Source organism: Xiphophorus maculatus, chromosome 9 (assembly GCF_002775205.1).
Source record: "Xiphophorus maculatus strain JP 163 A chromosome 9, X_maculatus-5.0-male, whole genome shotgun sequence".
In the NCBI taxonomy this organism is placed as follows: Eukaryota; Metazoa; Chordata; class Actinopteri; order Cyprinodontiformes; family Poeciliidae; genus Xiphophorus; species Xiphophorus maculatus.
Window position 1 is genome coordinate 16,280,013 of NC_036451.1, and position 17,287 is coordinate 16,297,299.

At 38.0% G+C, this 17,287-nt stretch overlaps 1 protein-coding gene across 2 annotated transcripts in view; it reads left to right on the forward strand.

Moving 5' to 3' along the window:
• Positions 1-3,146: 3,146 nt before the first annotated feature.
• The window catches only part of LOC102232731 (disintegrin and metalloproteinase domain-containing protein 10-like), a 31,017-nt gene continuing 16,876 nt past the window's right edge, over positions 3,147-17,287 (forward strand). The window contains exons 1-8 of one of the 2 annotated variants that reach the window (XM_005806407.2): positions 3,147-3,377; positions 3,881-4,028; positions 4,757-4,875; positions 5,187-5,339; positions 12,437-12,516; positions 13,311-13,430; positions 16,233-16,325; positions 16,562-16,730. In XM_005806407.2, the coding sequence (XP_005806464.1) occupies positions 3,317-3,377; positions 3,881-4,028; positions 4,757-4,875; positions 5,187-5,339; positions 12,437-12,516; positions 13,311-13,430; positions 16,233-16,325; positions 16,562-16,730 (943 nt within the window). In that variant the 5' untranslated portion in view covers positions 3,147-3,316. The remainder of the gene's footprint in view (positions 3,378-3,880; positions 4,029-4,756; positions 4,876-5,186; positions 5,340-12,436; positions 12,517-13,310; positions 13,431-16,232; positions 16,326-16,561; positions 16,731-17,287) is intronic. The other variant, XM_023339395.1, reaches the window with a different exon arrangement.

A 17,287-nucleotide genomic window follows, 5' to 3' on the forward strand; every position in this document is an offset into this window, starting at 1 on the left:
AAAATAGATAACTGAAAACAAACTTGTAATTGCTCATAAGTGGAGCAAGAACAAAAACATGAATGATGAGATGCGTTTCCTTTTTCCAAAAGGTCACATGAAACCACTGAATGCTAAAATATAGAATCATATTTTTACATCATAGTGATTATGTGTGTTGGGGGTTGCAGCTGGGTAAATGTGTGGCTGTGGGTGTGTTTGAGTGTGCGATGTCATGGTCTGGATCCGGGTGACTCCTTCTTGGCCAATCAGATTGAAGCAGGAGGGGTTTTTTGGGTGGGGGGTTGTCAGTAAATGATTAAAGGCTGGGGGAGGTTAAACTCTAAACTAGGCTGTAAAACACCGAGCCTAAAAAGGGAGAGGTGTATTATGACGTATATAGAAGTTCTCAGCTGCCAACATCTTGTCTCAAGTTTTAAATCTGTTATGAGGTTGATATGTCTAGGTTGGACACCAGCCTTTGTTGATACAGTGCGAAAATAGTAGCGTTGTAGATGTGGATGTTAAATAACTTTATTTGTGATCCAAAACAAGCCAAGTCCATTCAACTGGTTATCAAAAATTTCAATCGCGTGAAAATGGAAAACAAAATTTCATCATAACTTAAAAGTAGGTTGTATTATGAACAGAGCTACTATTTTGTTCCAAAGATTTAGAACTTTTTTACAAACTTTGACCTTGATCTCTGAAACTTTTCTGGTTAATTTTAGTGTGCTTCACAAATTGTCTGTCCAGGCCGACTTGTGATCTTTAAGGTAAACAGTGTAATGACATTTTTAGCAAGTTTATAAATACTCTAGATTTTCTAATCCGGTACATATTCCTCATTTGATCATGTAATTATTAATTACAAGTAAATCTCTGAGGGAATAAAAAAAATCCTGCAAATTGTTTGGTGGAAGAAAGTCTATCTCTTGCTTGAGCCCCAGATTGCTTCAATAACATAATATTGTATTCAACAAGAGCAATGGTGGTTTTGTGGTGATGTGACTCCCTGCTTAGGGCAACACTCTTTAGGGGACGGCGTGAGCACTTTGAAAAAACTTAATGTCAAGTCACTTCAAGAGCTTTTTAGGGCTTTTATAAGAATGGAAAGTGCAAAGGTGTGACTATTCTTCGATCATCTCAATTTCAAAACGTAAAACTATAACCTTAGACCAAAATCCTAACTTGTCTGTTCATTTCTGGCCTAATTTGGCAAGAGACATCAATAACCCTTCATCCAAAGCCTGCCTTGTTCAGTTCTCAAGAAAACATGTAATATCCAAGTATGTTTTATTGCACATTGTGTGATAAACATCATCATCAGACTTTCTTAGTCTTTGAAGCTCTCATCTTTTTGTTTTGACACAGGAGTTGTGTTTTTGAAGACTGTCCAGCTCAGCTGCCTGTGGTGTTGATGATTTTACATTGCAAGCCGCTGCAATTTAGTGCCTTTCAGTGAAGAATTCGTTTAATGTGGGGAAACTAGGTCTGACACATTTCCACCCTCACATAAACACATCAGAAAGGAGCCCATGTCACACAAAGCATCGTTTTAGAAACATCAAAAGTACTTAGCATGATCTGTGAGACAAAAGTCTGCAACACCGAGCCAGTAAAGCGAGACAAAGGAAATATTTGACAACGGTCTCCTGCTATAAATGTTGAGATATAATGCCGCTCTTACTCCTATGTATGACTACATATGTCCCAGAGCAGAATAAACATACATTTTATTTTATTGGACGCAATATTTAATGCTCTTCCTATTGCTGTAAAACATCTGTTGTGTTTTCTGGCAGAATGAAAAGCGGTTTCATTTATTCGAGGTCAAAAACCTTTGTCTTACTTTTTCCTTCACTTCCTTCTTCTGTCAACTGATGTCAAAGTTCCTCCTTTCAGGATATTATTTTTATCCAAAACAGTCACGCTCAGTTTAAAATAAGGCAATATCTTTCACATAGTGTGAATAACACAAAGTAGTACTTCCTTATTACATTTACAAGCACTTTTTGCACAATTCCTCAGTTATTAATCAGACAAGTGGGAGGCGTTTTTGCTTGAGGCAGTTTATATGGGGAAAAATAACTCACAATATTTAACTTTTGACATTTCTAATGTAACCACCACTTTCTTTATTGGATTTAAAATATAGGCGTGTTTGTACTTGCTATGAAGCCATAGATGTGTCCCAGTGAAGTTTCTCATGACAACAGAAGTCAGTCAGTTGTAAAATGTTTAAGGATAACAAACATCTGAAGAATAGGGCCTGATATTTTGGAATATATAGTTTCTGAATGGTGATTGTGATGACTGGATGACATCTTCTGGACAAGTAAAACTATAAATCTTTGAATCCAAAATTGATATTTTATCTCTATTTCTACTGTGTATTTGCTGGCACTTGAACGATGAAACAAGGCTTCAAGTAAGCAACACTTCTGATGAAGCATATGTAATTTGAGCATCAACTCAGTCAGAGATTATTTGAACACACCAGAAACAAAATTTTCTATGTTCTCCACACACAACCCCACTAATAAATGTACATAGATGGTTTTCAAATGTAGAAATAATCTGATAACTTCTTCTAATCTCATGCTGCGTTAGGCACTGTGTCTGCATTGATAAAACATTATCTCACCTCAGCATGCTGTTTGCTTAAAAGTGGTTCACTCAGCAGGACAGTGACAAACCTTTCTAATAATTGAAAAAATAAATATCTTACCACTTGGTGGCACTCATAGACTGACTGTAGTGCATCGAACTGCATAGTCAGGTGATCACAGAAATAAAACAAACACGATATGGGGACATAAAAATGTTCTTTTTGTAAGTTATACATTTTACAGATCTCTCTGTGTGTTCGGACTATTCGGAACAAATCTTCTTCAAATTACCTATCCAAAAAAATATTGGATAGGTAATTTGACTCTCATAAAAACATTTTGAGATTTGCCAGAATAAAAGGGAAGATAAAATTCAATGACAATAGTTTCAAAGTTGTACGTCTAATCTCCTTCTACTTTCTTCTGTTTCTTTGAAGGCGTTCCTCCAAGTTAATTTTCGAAAAAATTCCTATGACTGTGTAACATGCAGAGAAACAAGTCTGAGTATGCCCGTCCACATTATGATTGTTCATTGCACCAAGCTTGGCTGTGGCTTGAACCTCCTATCCAGACACATTCCAGCGGAGTAAGACCGCAGGTATGAGACTGTTGAACAGAGAAGACAGGAGTAAAGGGATGAGAAAGGAAGGCAGGGACCAGTTGAAGATTAAGAGAAAACATTATGCAAAAAGGAAAGAAGATAAAAGCACTTTATTAAGGAGAACATGGCGGCCCAACACTACTGGCTGATGCTGCTGTTGATCAGCTGCCATGAATGGATTACAGGTAGGGTGCAGCAGGAATGTGGAGATTCGTGTGTTTGTCTGAGTGTGGGTTTTAACCCACACTTCATCTTGAATAAGTGAAGTTGTTACTTGCGTCCATCTACCTCTATTTGTGTCCATTGTTACATTGTCCATGAAATTATTGTTTTGCTTCAACTCTTGCTGACTGGCCTCTTTTGGCCCTGGACATGTCGCAACGTGTCCTTGTAGGAATGCAGGGCGAAAAATACATGCAAAACCTGTCAACAGCGCAGACGGTGCTTAACCAGCTTAGCTAGGATCCATGGCGGGTGCACACTTATTTAAGAATGCCTCCAATAAGCCACCACCATAACAACACGGAGAGGAGCGAATAAACTATTTTGAAGGGTTTTTCCCCCTAGCTGACTAAAAACAAATCTGCCCGGCAGTTTCAAGACTGACATAAATATTATTTTCCAACAAGTTTCCAGCTTGATGATACATGTAAATTCAGATTTTTTTTCTCCCTATTTTTCCCTCCAGGTGTTGGGATAAGCATCAGTCCTTTTATAAAACATTACGAAGTCTTATCGTATGACAGAGGGGATCTCCACAGGAAGCACATAAGAGCCAGGAGAGCCTCACAGCCTCAGGCATATACACTGGATTTGGATTTTACCGCTTTTAATCGGTAAATCTCCATTTAATGTCACTTTATTTCTATTCGTTATTTCATCTGGGCTGCACGGTGGTGCAGTCGGTATCACTTTTGCCTTGCAGAAAGGAGGTCCTTCTGCATCAGCTCCCCATGCATGCGTCTTCTCTCCGGGTAATCCAAAAACATTACTGTTGAGTTAATGTGTCTCTCCATTCAGTACGACGGCATGTGCATGCTGGTGTGTCCTGTGTGTCTCAACCCGGAGACCCTGTGGATGAAGACAGAGGGAGAACTTTAGTTTTCAATGGCATCGAGGCACATCCTATACAACAGAATACAGAAAAATTTAACAATTGAAAATCAAGACAAAAACACTTTCAGTGATTAAGATTAGACACTGAAAACTGAATCTGACAGTGAAACCCATTGATATAAACAAAGTTCAAAGCGTTGTTGCAACACATTCCAGATGTGAGGTGCATACAGGAAACTTCCCCGCTCTGTCTGAAGTTTTTGGATTTTGTATGATGAGCCAAGATTTTGAATGACTAAAATGACAACTAACATCCAGGAAAGCAGCTCTTTAGGATCTTGCTCTGAAAAAGAAGCCTCAAAGTAAACAGTCTACATTTTTTGTACATCAACAGATGCAATTGTTGTTATTATCCCTTTTTCCCCAGCTGCTAACTGATTTGCATGCTTGGCGTTGCTACAAGGCTTTGACCACATCTGCGAACCTTTCGTGTTTTTGTTGTTATCAGAACGTTCCGCCTGCTTCTGAAACAGGATTCTGCTGGGTTTTCCGAAGAATTCACGCTGGTCGATGAAAAAGGCCCGACATCAGTCGATCTGTCCCACTTATACTCAGGAACAGTTGAAGGTTAGTCTGATATGAAGCCTGCAAAATGTTTACCTGACCCTAAATACAGGACTGTTCACATGAAGAGAGACATTAAAGTCAGTGGCGTTTTTGGACTTTAATACTGCAGTCCTCCTCCACTGAACTTCTTTTACTGCTTGGATCTGGTTGGAGAAGTTAACAATTACTAACATAAAGTACGCAATACATACAAAGTCCTATCTCAGCTATTTGCTTTGCGAAATTAAACTAATTAAATCAGCCTACATGTCCGCTACCTCTCACTATTTTTCTGGTGCTGCCTTGTTATCGCCCATTACTCTGTCTTACAGGCGAGGATGGGTCATCCTGCCATGGCTCTGTAATGCTGGGACAGTTTGAGGGAACCATCCACACACAGAGTGGCACTTACCACATAGAGCCTCTGCACAGATATGACAGCTTGACAGATCATCACTCCATAATCTACCATGAGGAGGATTTAGGTAAGGCTGATTTTATTCAAGGAGAAATCGTTTACAGATGCTTCAGGTTCCAAATGGCTCTGCAGCGTCTATCACTCAGCATCCAGGACTGATCAATGTGTGTCTGGAGGGAGAATGTGTCCAGACGCTTTGCAGATGATGGGAAAGTACGCATAGAGAAACTATTTGCTGCATTAAATGTAATTTATGATCTGCTGCATACTTCACTGTCTCATTGAAAAAGAAATAAGCAGACCAAAACACATTTCCCCACGCTTCGTGAGATCTTTTAATGTTTTGGCCTTTTGTGAGATCTTCATCTTGTTTTCTTAGAATCTTATTTGACAAAATGTGTAAAATGGTGAATATTTGTTTAGCTTTAGGTTTAGTGCTTGCATCCTCTAGCTCCAGTTCAACTTGCAATACTAGAGGTCAGTGAACTGGGAAGTATGAGGAGCTACAGAGTGCCAACAGTGCCTGCAGAGGGCTCTGAATGGGCTTTGAGGTTCTCTCCACTTGTATTCTGGCCAAAGAAAAGATAAGATGTGGATGTTGGGATTATTGAATGAGGTGGAGACTATGAGATTTCAGAAGTAGTTATAAAGAGAAAGAAGGGAAAAAATATATGTGAGTTGATACAACCAACATCAGAAGAATGACACAAGTAGCGCTTCTTCAGCTTTTCACAACCTTAGAGACAGTTTCCACAACAAACTGAAATTAAATCCAACTTTAAATTGTTCTCGTGATTTATCCGTATGAAAATAATTAGAAATCATCAAAATGTAAAAGTGCATGTCTGCTTGTACGTGCGTGCGATTCTTTGGCTGCATGTTTGTGTTAGCATAACCTGAGCTCTACGAAAGCATTTTACTGGAAACGCAGTGTGGATTGTGCCAGAACTCCCCCCACCCCCAACTCCCACGTTTGTTCCTCAATCTACTCTGCGTCTGCCTTCCTCTCTACCCGTACCACAACTTCTTTTTGCCAGGTGTAGTAAAACCTAGCTTTGGTTCATCAGCGGCATCCCCTCCCCTCAGACCCACACATATCTGCAGGAAACTGGGAAAGATTGACCATGTGATACTACAGTAGACAATCAGGGCTTCCACAGAGAATGCTTGATTAGGACTTCAGGTGGTGACATAATGTGTGCATTTTTCCTTCCTGCGGTTGTCGTCTGGAGCCCTCGGTTTTGATTGATGAACTTTTGTTCTCCAGAGGGAGCCTGGATGTCATGTGGTTCACTAAATGGCTACTGGAAAAATATCCTGATACCTGGACAGATTGTTTTAGTGTGTATTCATAATCAACATTAAAAAACTAGTAACAACGAGTCTATAGTCAGAGGAACCACATAATTTAAGCAGGAAGATGTGGTTTTTTTTAAGTTATTATCCAGTAAAATAGATAGAGATTAAGTAGGCCGTTAGCTGTAACTTGTTCTTCCTACATTTGGTAGTAAAATTCCTAATGTCCAGCAACATTTACTGGGTTCATACATATTGCTTTTGCTGATTTCAAAACATATTTTTATTGCTCTTTCTCTGACTCAATTAGTCTCTTTGTAGATATTTTAGACATTTATTATGACCACAAAGAGTCCTGTTATCAACTCTGTTCAGAATCCTCTGATATAATGTCTTGAGATTAATTGTGTTGAAAATAGTGAATCTAGAATAAATGAGAGTAGAAGTCAAAGATTCAAAATCACTGATTAATCAAATATTATCAATGTTTTGTCACAATATGAAGGAGACGACACCATTGCAGTTTGACCACAGACGTTAATGAGTCTTTCTCCTTCGTGCTTATGGTGATGTTACACAAAAGGGATCAAAGATTTGTGTTTGATCAGTGAAGTTTTAAGTCCTTGCAGTTTTCTCTGTTGAACATAGGCATATATACAGAGGCTACATACTTCACTCTGCACTTAAAATCTCAAAGTGAGCACGGTGGTGTCAGCAGCATACTGAGGGAATTTTGCTGATGGTTTTTCTGCTATATTGCAAAAAATCCGGCTGAAGTGAAAAATAAAGAGGGTTTCCAAATTCTTCAACTTTATTTTGAATCTATGCCTACATAGTTGAAACTTTAACACAATGTGTGATCAAACAGGGAAATGATCCCAAAAATAGCTTTTAAGTTTCTGGTTCAAACCATAACTATTTGAAAAATATACAGAACAGCTTTAAAAATGAGCTACATGCCATAAATTTAACTTGTTAAAAGAAATTCTATAGTTTAAATGTAATAAGATTTATGCCCTGTTTGGCAATGAGAGGAGGATTAAAGCAAATCCACATTTATGCACCAATTTTATAAGGAAAATAATTCATTTTATCCTTCATAATCAATTAATCTAAAAAGTGGCTTAAATAATTTATTAAAACAAAAATGAAATGGGACATGTTGTATAGGCTTGTGAATAGAGCAGTAGCCATGTATCCGACATCGTTAAGCTAATAAACAAATAAAGGAAGTAATTTTGTCCAACTCAAAACTAACCTGTCAGTTCTTTATTTTAACAACTGTGTCAAGACTTTTCACAGTCCTACACCATTTGCTTCTGACTGTGCTTGAGAAATGATTCAGACTTTGCTGCCCTTTCTGTGCTGTAAGAACAAGGATCTTATCAGAGTTTCTGGAGTTTTTCCCGACACGCTGCCAGACATTGGCAAGACAGGGGAATCACACTCTGAGAGTTGAAGGACATGCAGACCTGCTATTGGACAAACTGGAAGGCAGCTTTAGGAAATCTCCACACTATGACTCAACCAACACCTGCACAATTTTCAAATTTTATTTTTGAACTGTCAGGGTGAATTTGTGTTTATCAGAGAAAAAAAACAACATTTTCAGACAGAAAGCAGCGTCTTAGACAAAAACTTGTTTTCCTACAATTCAAGGTGCTTATGCTGGTAGTAATGAAGTATAAGTGGATTAAATGATGGGTCATTTAAATGGTTATCCAGACTTATTAAACAAACCCCTTTCTCCAACAAGAAAAAGTTTTTTTGCTTTTTTTCAGTATTAAATAACCCTTAAATATTGCATAATAGTGTTAATTCCTGTTTTTTGCTGAGTGCTTTGGTGAGGCATTCTTCAGATGTCACAACTAAAGTTGTCTTGAGACTTGAGGCTTTGGCATCAGCTTTCTGCACCACGCTGCTCAGCGTGAACCGTTTCCAGCAGCTGCTGCAAACACGACTCCTGAGGCTCAAATGTGGCCAATTCCTCACATGGGAGAAATCCTTTTTTCTTTTATATTTCAAAGAAACAAATGGACTCCTTAATTAATCTCAGTCGGGCCGGCCAGGTTTGGACAAGCTTTCCTGCTTTTCAGAGATCAAATATCTGATTTATTTGAAAATATTTGGCTTCACAAGACAGAAAGATTGAATTTCTAATGCATGGAAAAGGGGGGCAAGCTGACAAAAAGAGAATATGAAAGTGGACATGAAGAAAGATCTGGAAGCAATTCTGTGTCAACACCCAGCGTTTAGGGCCTCCACATCCAGCCCCCTCCCCCACTCAGGCCATACATAGACCTTACGGTGAGGTTTGTGATTGGCTGAGGGACCTCAGGAGGATGGCGTGATTCAGTCATGTGTTGCCTTGTCTTATGCTGATTGAATCGGGCCGGGAAGACTGAACTGACTTTACAAACTCTTTGCATTAAACCTTAAAACTTCTTTAAGTCTGATTTATTCTAGCTTGAATGCATTTAATAATGTTACACATAAATTCTTAATTTCCTCCAAGTTGCTGCAAGGTTTCAGACCTTGAACATAACCCTAATAAACTCTGTTACAAAATCATTTGACTTCTTGCACTTTTGTGAAATCTTTCTTCGGGACATGTCTCTTCAGACTCCAGTCTTATCGCTGTTGCATCAATTTTAAATAAAACACAAGTCTCTAGGGTATTGCAAATTGCAGACAACAGTTTGTTAATAAAATACAAGCAGTAGTGCATCTCCACAGCGAGATCTGTCAGAGCTGCCGCTTTAGTCTGCCGTGTTGATTTCATATTGCTGGAGTTCAGTTTTTGAATGTCTGAGAATGTGGGGATCAAGGTATCTTCTCTCAAAGGGTCTCACCTTTAATTGCCCTTATTGTGTCAGTTCTGTACATTAACCTTTGACTTTTTTAAGTGCACATCGCACTTTTTACATCCTCTGTCGTAACATGTAATGCGGATTTATTGGCTAGTTATCCATGATGCTAAATCTCAAAAGTAATCTGTTTTCTTGAGAAGTAAACTGGTCAAAATAAATTATATATCCATATAATCAATATTACAAAAATGACATTTTTGAATTCACTCATTTGCTTCAAATTCAATTTCTCAATGCTAACTAACCGTTTCACACTAGCAGCATTGCAGACTAAGAGACTTTTAGCCCCTTCCCTTTCCTGTAGTAGCTTGCCTGGTAGCTGACATCAAAACAGTAGGTCCAGGTTTATCAAAGAAGTTACTTTGTGACCTCTTTGGTCAAAGAAAAATGAAACCAAAAGGATGTTGATGATCTCAGCTGCTGGCTCAGTGTTTTATTGGCTGCTGGGGTCATGGCAAACAAAGCCAATAACATCTACAGTTTGTTCACAGCCAGGCATCTTGAAGGCAGACATGTGTATGAGAAATTAAAAAAGTTCAGTAAAACTCCAGCTTCACCGTCAATCAAACATGCACATTGCTAATAATTCTGCATATCTTTTTATTTAACTTTGCTTTTATAAGGGTGAGAGAGGGAATTTAAATGTGGCATTAGGTAGCAGGAAAAATAGATAACTGTCTGCTTGAGGACCTAAGATTTACAACCACTCAGCGTGAAAAGAAATGTTTCTTGGCTACGGCTCTGTGGACGTTTTGGACTCTGTTGAGGCTACTCTCTACCTTCAGTTTACTTTTCATGCAGACACAGACTGTAAAAAAGAAGAAGCTGGTTCTAGATAAAGTACCATCCATCTTGGGAAGTCTTGGGAAGTATTAAAGATGGATTTTTCCCAATAAAACTTTCAGTTGCTTCTGTGGAATCTCAAGTGATTTTTGAGCCTGAATGAAAAGGGGAATCACTCCAGCGAAGCATTTTTGAAGGTCACCTGCTATCTGCATGTGCCTGTAAAAACCAAATACAAGCAAAGTTTTTTTTCCCAGAGCTGTACCTCATGTGACCCTGCTATCTGCTTTCTGGCACAATGAGCTTGAAATTTCATTCATTTGGACACTGAGTGTAAAAAAAAAGTTTTAAATGTTCTCTCGAACCAATTTCGACTTTTAGTGAGACACATATTGTATATTATTCAACTGAAATCTAAATCTAATACAGGAGAAAATAAAAACATATTGACAAAAGGGGCAATAATCAAGTGTTCACATCTTTAAAGTATTCATTAAAGCCCATTTTTAATTAGTTTTAGCATTAAGTTTGTGCTTTGAGTCTGACAGCATCCTCTATGTTGCCATGGTGAAATTTGCTCACTCTACTTTGCAAAGGTTCACCTAATCTATCAGATTGGAAGTACATTTTTCTTCACTGTCCTCCTCAAGTGACCCCACAGAGTTTGTGTTGAATGTAGTTTTAGTTTGGCTCTGTCAGTCCAAAGCTTTGGTTTTAACTCACTGTGATGCTTAGAATCAAAACTTATTATATCTTTAGTTTTATTTGCACAAAATGTAACTTTTCCTGTCAGAGTGAACTTGTATTTAGACCTTTTCTGATCTCAGATGACAAGAACTTCAGGGTTATTTAAAGAAACAGTAACCCCAGACTATGATACTGTCACTGCCACACTTTATGGTGTTCCATCAGACGACGATTCATCCTTCTGCAAGGATTTTGGATACTTTAGCCAGGCTTGGACACATACTTTGGAAAAAAAGGCTTCTGTTTCCAGACATATGGAAAACACTTTTAATACTGTAAGGAAAACACAACCAGGATTTCTTGCAGTTGCTTCAGTTTTGTTTAATCACTTGGCAGCTTCATTGACCGGTTTCCATCATGTTTTTAGGTTAGTTTTAGAAAAAAACATTCAGTTTCTTTAATGACATGGTTTTTGTAAGTATTCTCTAATTACTGAAAATCTCCTTTTCTGTATTTATGGTGGTTTAGTATGTAGCACTGTTGCCTTGCAGCAAGATGATCCTGAGTTTTAATCCTGGGTCTTTGCATTTTCTCCCAGTGCGTTTTTTGGTTCTCTCTGGTTACTCCTGCAGTCTAAAAACATGACTTTTAGGTTAATTGTACATAAACTTATCTTTGAGCACTGTGTGTTGTAAATAAATGATCTGATATAAACTTGAAGATATACCATGTCCTAAACTAAAAGTAAAGATGCTGAAAAGCTGGCAGAAATTGAAAATATTTACAACATATTTTAATACAAATAAGCTTGTAGCTATGAAAGACTTAGACTTAGACTTAGACTTAGACTGACTTTATTGTCATTTTGCATGCACAGGGTGTATACAGAACGTAATTTCGTTGCATATGGCTCAGGACGATGTTTTGAACTTCCAATGTTGTGAGGTTACTCCAGAATAAAATAAAATACAGTATAAAATATGAATATAAATATAAATATAAAATATAAAGTGCAGGACTGACAGTAAAAAGGAAGTTACTTAGCTCTGTACATGTGCAAGGTATAAAGTGGAGACCAGATTTTAAGTGCAGCCCAGTTAAGAGTTCAGCAGTCTGATGGCAAGTGGGAAAAAGCTGTTTCGGAACCTGGTGGACCTGCACCGGATGCTGCGGAACCTCTTTCCAGAGGGCAGCAGGGAGAACAGTCCATGGTGGGGGTGTGAGGGGTCACTGATGATGTTTCGGCCTCGGGACATTATCACATTATGTATCTATGCTCTTATTCACAGTTTTATTTCTGTGTTTTTCTCCACAAAATTAACAGTTTTAGCTGAACTAATGTCTCGTTGGTTCTCTGCTCATGTTTTCGTCATGGTTTGTGAACTCTAACTCAAAGAATATATTCAGGGTTTTACTCCAGGCTGTTTACTGTTCTGGCATATTTGTGAGAAGAATGAGGAGAGGAAATATTTCCAAATGTGTGCAATTTTGTGTGCAACTTTAAACATCTGTGTTTTGTTTGGTCTAGTTCTTCCACATGCGATGTCCCGCTCTGATGGATTCTGTAGTTCAGATCATCTTAATGCCCTCGCTGGAAACCTCAACCAGGTACAAAGTGGCTCTCTCCGTATTTTCTCTGTTTCATCATTGACGAGAGTTCCTTCTTCAGTGCTATTAATAAACAAAAAAAAAAAAAAATCAACTCATTGATGAATAATGGAGGAAATTCACTTGTGTGTCAGATTCATCATTTGCACCCAATTTATGCGCACATCCATTCATTCGGTCACATTTATTACCCTCATTGAGTCACCAAGAACAAAATGTGGGTAGAAGCTGCAGCAGGATGTTGTGCCATAGTCACAATAGCGTGTGAGACACAAAACAGAAACCTGGCTCCTTGCAGACAACCTTGACTATGTGGCAAGACGATAAAAACAACTCCAAAAACATCTGCCACATGTATTAGGCAAATATTCCCCTTGGGTTCACTCCTAATCATTAACCTTTGACCAACATAGGACTGGGGGCCTCGACGTCTATTGTGAAAAGTGGATGTTGAGACTTTGCTGTGGATCCATTTTTAACTACATACCTGCTGAGGCAGATCATTTCCCCTGTTTGGTTATGAAATGCCCTGAGCAGATGTTTTTTTTTTCTTGATTGCACTCCAAGAGGTGTTCCTGCTGCACATACTGACGCTGTCAGTATTTATCTTAGAACAGGCTACGGTTTTTCATTTGTTTTGATCTGAAGAGTAGTCTGGGGGTTTGCTGCAGAAAAAGTATTTCTATGACTTGAATCTAAACAGAAACCAAAGCTGCATCATCTTACAATGTCTAAATCTAGACCCAAACAAATGGTTGTGGTTCTTTATGTTCTTCTTTTTTTCCCCACATGAGGCACCAGTGAGCCGTTCAAAGAGAAAGGTTGACAACTTGAAGACCAGCTGCCTGCTCCACCTCCACGCCGACCACTTCTACTACAAGAAGTTCAAGTCTGTTGAAGCTGTTGTGGCTCAGGTCAAATTTCTTAATATCACGTTTTATATGTAGCTGAAAAGCTAATGTTCCATTTTTAGATATAGTAGATAGAGAGAAGATAGATATAGTTCAACATGTGGTCAAAGGATCACAACGTAAAAAGAGTTCCCATGTTCTTGTAGAATTAAATAGAGCTCACAAAATGAAATTGGATGTTTTTATTATTTTGTGAGAGGAAATATTGTAAGACTCACAATAATAGGACTTCAAATAGGAGCACAATTTGGTGCTTCTATTTGAAGTCTATAAATTCACAACCTTGGATTGCTCCAATAAAATTCACATAATCTGTTCCCTAATGCTACAATCTCTTGAACATTTGTTTTTTTTTTTTAGCTAAATCAATTGAAAAAAAAAATACCCCATCTGATACCAGATTAAGGATTTTTTAATTATTCTTATATATTTTTTAAAGAAAACTTATTATAAAAAGTCACATTATGCACATTTTTGCACTTCCATTTAGGTCTCTTCTGTTTCTACAAACAGCCAGAGGATGTAAGAATCTGTCAGCCGTTTTTTGGCAATAAGTTGATTTTTGCTAAATCTCCGAAGTATAACGTCACAAATCAACAGGCACTGCCCCTCACCCAGCAACCCAAACAAAGCTCCAGCTCAGTTATGAGTGTTTTGTACTTGACTTACAATCACTTGCTGGATTGGTATGCAGAAGGCTCCACTTCTGCTTTTCAAAGATGCGCATCTGTTTGCATCGGTGTTCACGTGGGTGTAACCAGTGCTTCTCAATTCCAGTCCTCAGGCCCCCCTGCTCTGCATGTTTTAGATGTGCCTCTATTCCAGAACAGCTGATTCAAATGATTGCATGACCATCAAGTGCTGCAGAAACCTGTTGATCACCCATAGATTCAATCCAGGTATGTAGCAGAAGGGAAACACCTAAAACATGCAGGGCAGGGGGGCCTGAGGACCGGAATTGAGAAACGCTGGTAAGCACTGAGCACTGCGTGGTCAGTGCAACCCAACTCAGTGTGCAACCCAGCTTTAAATATTTTAAAATATATATATATATATTAAAGAATTTTTTTTAAATATATAGATTTAAAAAAAAAAATATATATATATATATATATATATATTTTAAAAATATTTATTTATTGACAAAATATGTTATTTTCATAATGAAGCTAAAATTAGACAACGGTTATAATAATGACATTAAAGTCATATGTTTTGGGGGAAATCTACACCACACCAATGGTAAAGTGAATGTTTTTGCACCTTTGAACCGAGAGTGAGGGACACTAAGCTCAGATACGACTGTAAAGTTTTTTACTGATGTTCTAAACCACAACGGTCCAGTTGGAGTTACTTCACAGACTGACATTAAGTTTTCTGTCTGAACAAAATTGTGTTTTGCTTAAAATGTTTTATTGATAGAACCAGTAAAGAGTCTCACCTTTTTCATATTTGCACAGAATGATAATTGCAGACATTTATTGCTATTTAATTTTAATCTGACTCAGGGTCATTCTCTTGATACCCGAACAGTTTATCAAATACATGATTTTTGATACAGTGCGCTGCAGTGAAAGCAGTCAGTGAGTGAGTCAGGTGTTGGCTGTTTTCTGTGGTCAGACTGATGGCTTCCTCCTCACGCCTGTGCTTTCATCAGCTCATCATGTCGTCTTCATATTCTTTCCACTTCACTCTTGTTGTTGTTGTTGGTACAGAGCCAGACTCCTGTTGGGCAGGACTGAAGAGTGGAGTATAAATAAACAAGCTGTAGTTTTCAGTCTCTACTGACCTGGTTACAGGTGCCGATCTATAAAGTTGTGGAAATTTCCGAGCAGACTCTCCTATTCGCACATATCTTGCTGCAAAGAGACAAACCTTTGCTTATGACATGTTAGCATGTGCATCTAGTGGACGAAATGCACCAGCCAGACTGAAAATGCTCAGATGATAACCTTTCTTTAGGAATTACATTAAGAGGTCTGTTTTATGACCCTAGAGCAGGGGTGTCAAACTCCAGTCCTCAGGGCCGGTGTCCTGCTACTTTTAGATGTGCCTCTGCTGCACCACATCTGAATAGAATAATTAGGTCATTGCAAGGGTCTGGAGAACTGATCTACACAAGGAGGAGGTAATTAAATCATTTCATTCCAGTGTTTTGCACCTGTGGCACATCTAAAAACTGCAGGACAGCGGCCCTTGAGGACTGGAGTTTGACAGCTGTGCCCTAGAGTGATTATGCTATTTTAAACCACTAATGAAGAGGCCCATAAAATAAGCAAAATATCTTTTAGGAAGCATAAAAAGCCTCATGTCCTCCATCTTTGCTCTTGGAACGGTCCAACCTGATTTCCAAAAAGCAAAGTTATACTTCTGAACAAGAAACTATCTGCACAGCATTCAATATATACCAAAAAAGTAAAAAATGGATCTTGACATCACTGTAGATCAGTGAGTTGATTCAATCTTTCAGTGCATATAATACCATGCAATACTAGAGAATTGAATAATTATACAATTCCCTAAATACTTCATGTGCATGAAGTACTATAATCTATCATTAGTGAGTTTGGCTAGTAGCAGTTAGCATATCGCTATTAGCATGTCATTAAAGTTTTCCCGTTTACAATTGGAACATGTTTAAGGTAGTTTTGGTATCAGTCAATACCTAATTATTCAAATTCAAAGGCGTAACAAGCCACTTTTCATCATTACATTTCATACCAGAGGTTCTTGGAACATTGTTCAGTTTTGGATCTAAAATCAAGAGGGGAGCTTATTGTTGATTGGTTGACTTGTTTTCTGCAGGTTTCCTCTTATATGTGGGCCGTGAACGACATCTACGACAAGGCTGACTTTGATGGAATCAAGCTGATCAACTTTAAAGTCAAATCCCTCAAGGTAAGTTGGAGAGTTTTCTGCAATTTTGCATGATTAGAACGCAAAATAACTACTGTAACATAATTTACTAACACATACATTTCTAATTCTAACATGTTGAAGTTATTTATGATGCACATTTAAATCTAATTACAACACAAAAGTCATTTTGAGGGACATTCTCTCAGAAGCGTTTTCAGTTATTGGTAGTTCTTGTGCTTCCCTGTACAATTAATTTACTGCCTTTGTTTCTCCAGGTGATGATGACAGCGAATAAGACGGATCCTCTGCATCCTCTGTTTATCGGACCGGAGAAACTGTTGAGTCTTTTCTCTGAGAAAAATTGGGGAAACTTCTGCCTGGCCTACATGCTCACTAACCGAGACTACAGCGGAGTGCTGGGGCTTGCCTGGGAGGGCAAAACCGGTAAGCTGCAAAAGTAGCACAAGGAGTCAGAAGCTGTCAAACTGAAACACTAAAAATAACATTTATGTTTTGGTTGTATTATGTGGAGAGAGAAAAACACGAGGCAAGTCTTTCATTCTGCTGTGTAGGCACGTAAAAAAATATACTTTTCACAAGAGAGATTTAACACAACAGATTGCTTGGATAACAAGTGAAGTCACTGACTTGAGCTGGTTCTTTAGCATGACTTTAGCCTCATGTTTCAACCTCTACAGTATGATAGAAATGAATTTAACAGGACACTTCCTCTGCTCTTTTAGTTATAAACAATGATTAATTGTTGTTACTTTTATACTATTGTAAATATTAGGGTGGTTTTTGTCCCAGTGATAATATTGATTAAACTATGTCAAGAAGGATGTTTTCTGATCAACTGTCTAAATAAAACATTAACTTGTGACCAGATTTTATGCATTTTTGAGAAACTATTGATAGTTCAAATACATAATATTTTAAGACATAAAGTACCAGACAATAACACAGGAGCCTCCCTCATAACATTTTATTGGCTTAGACTT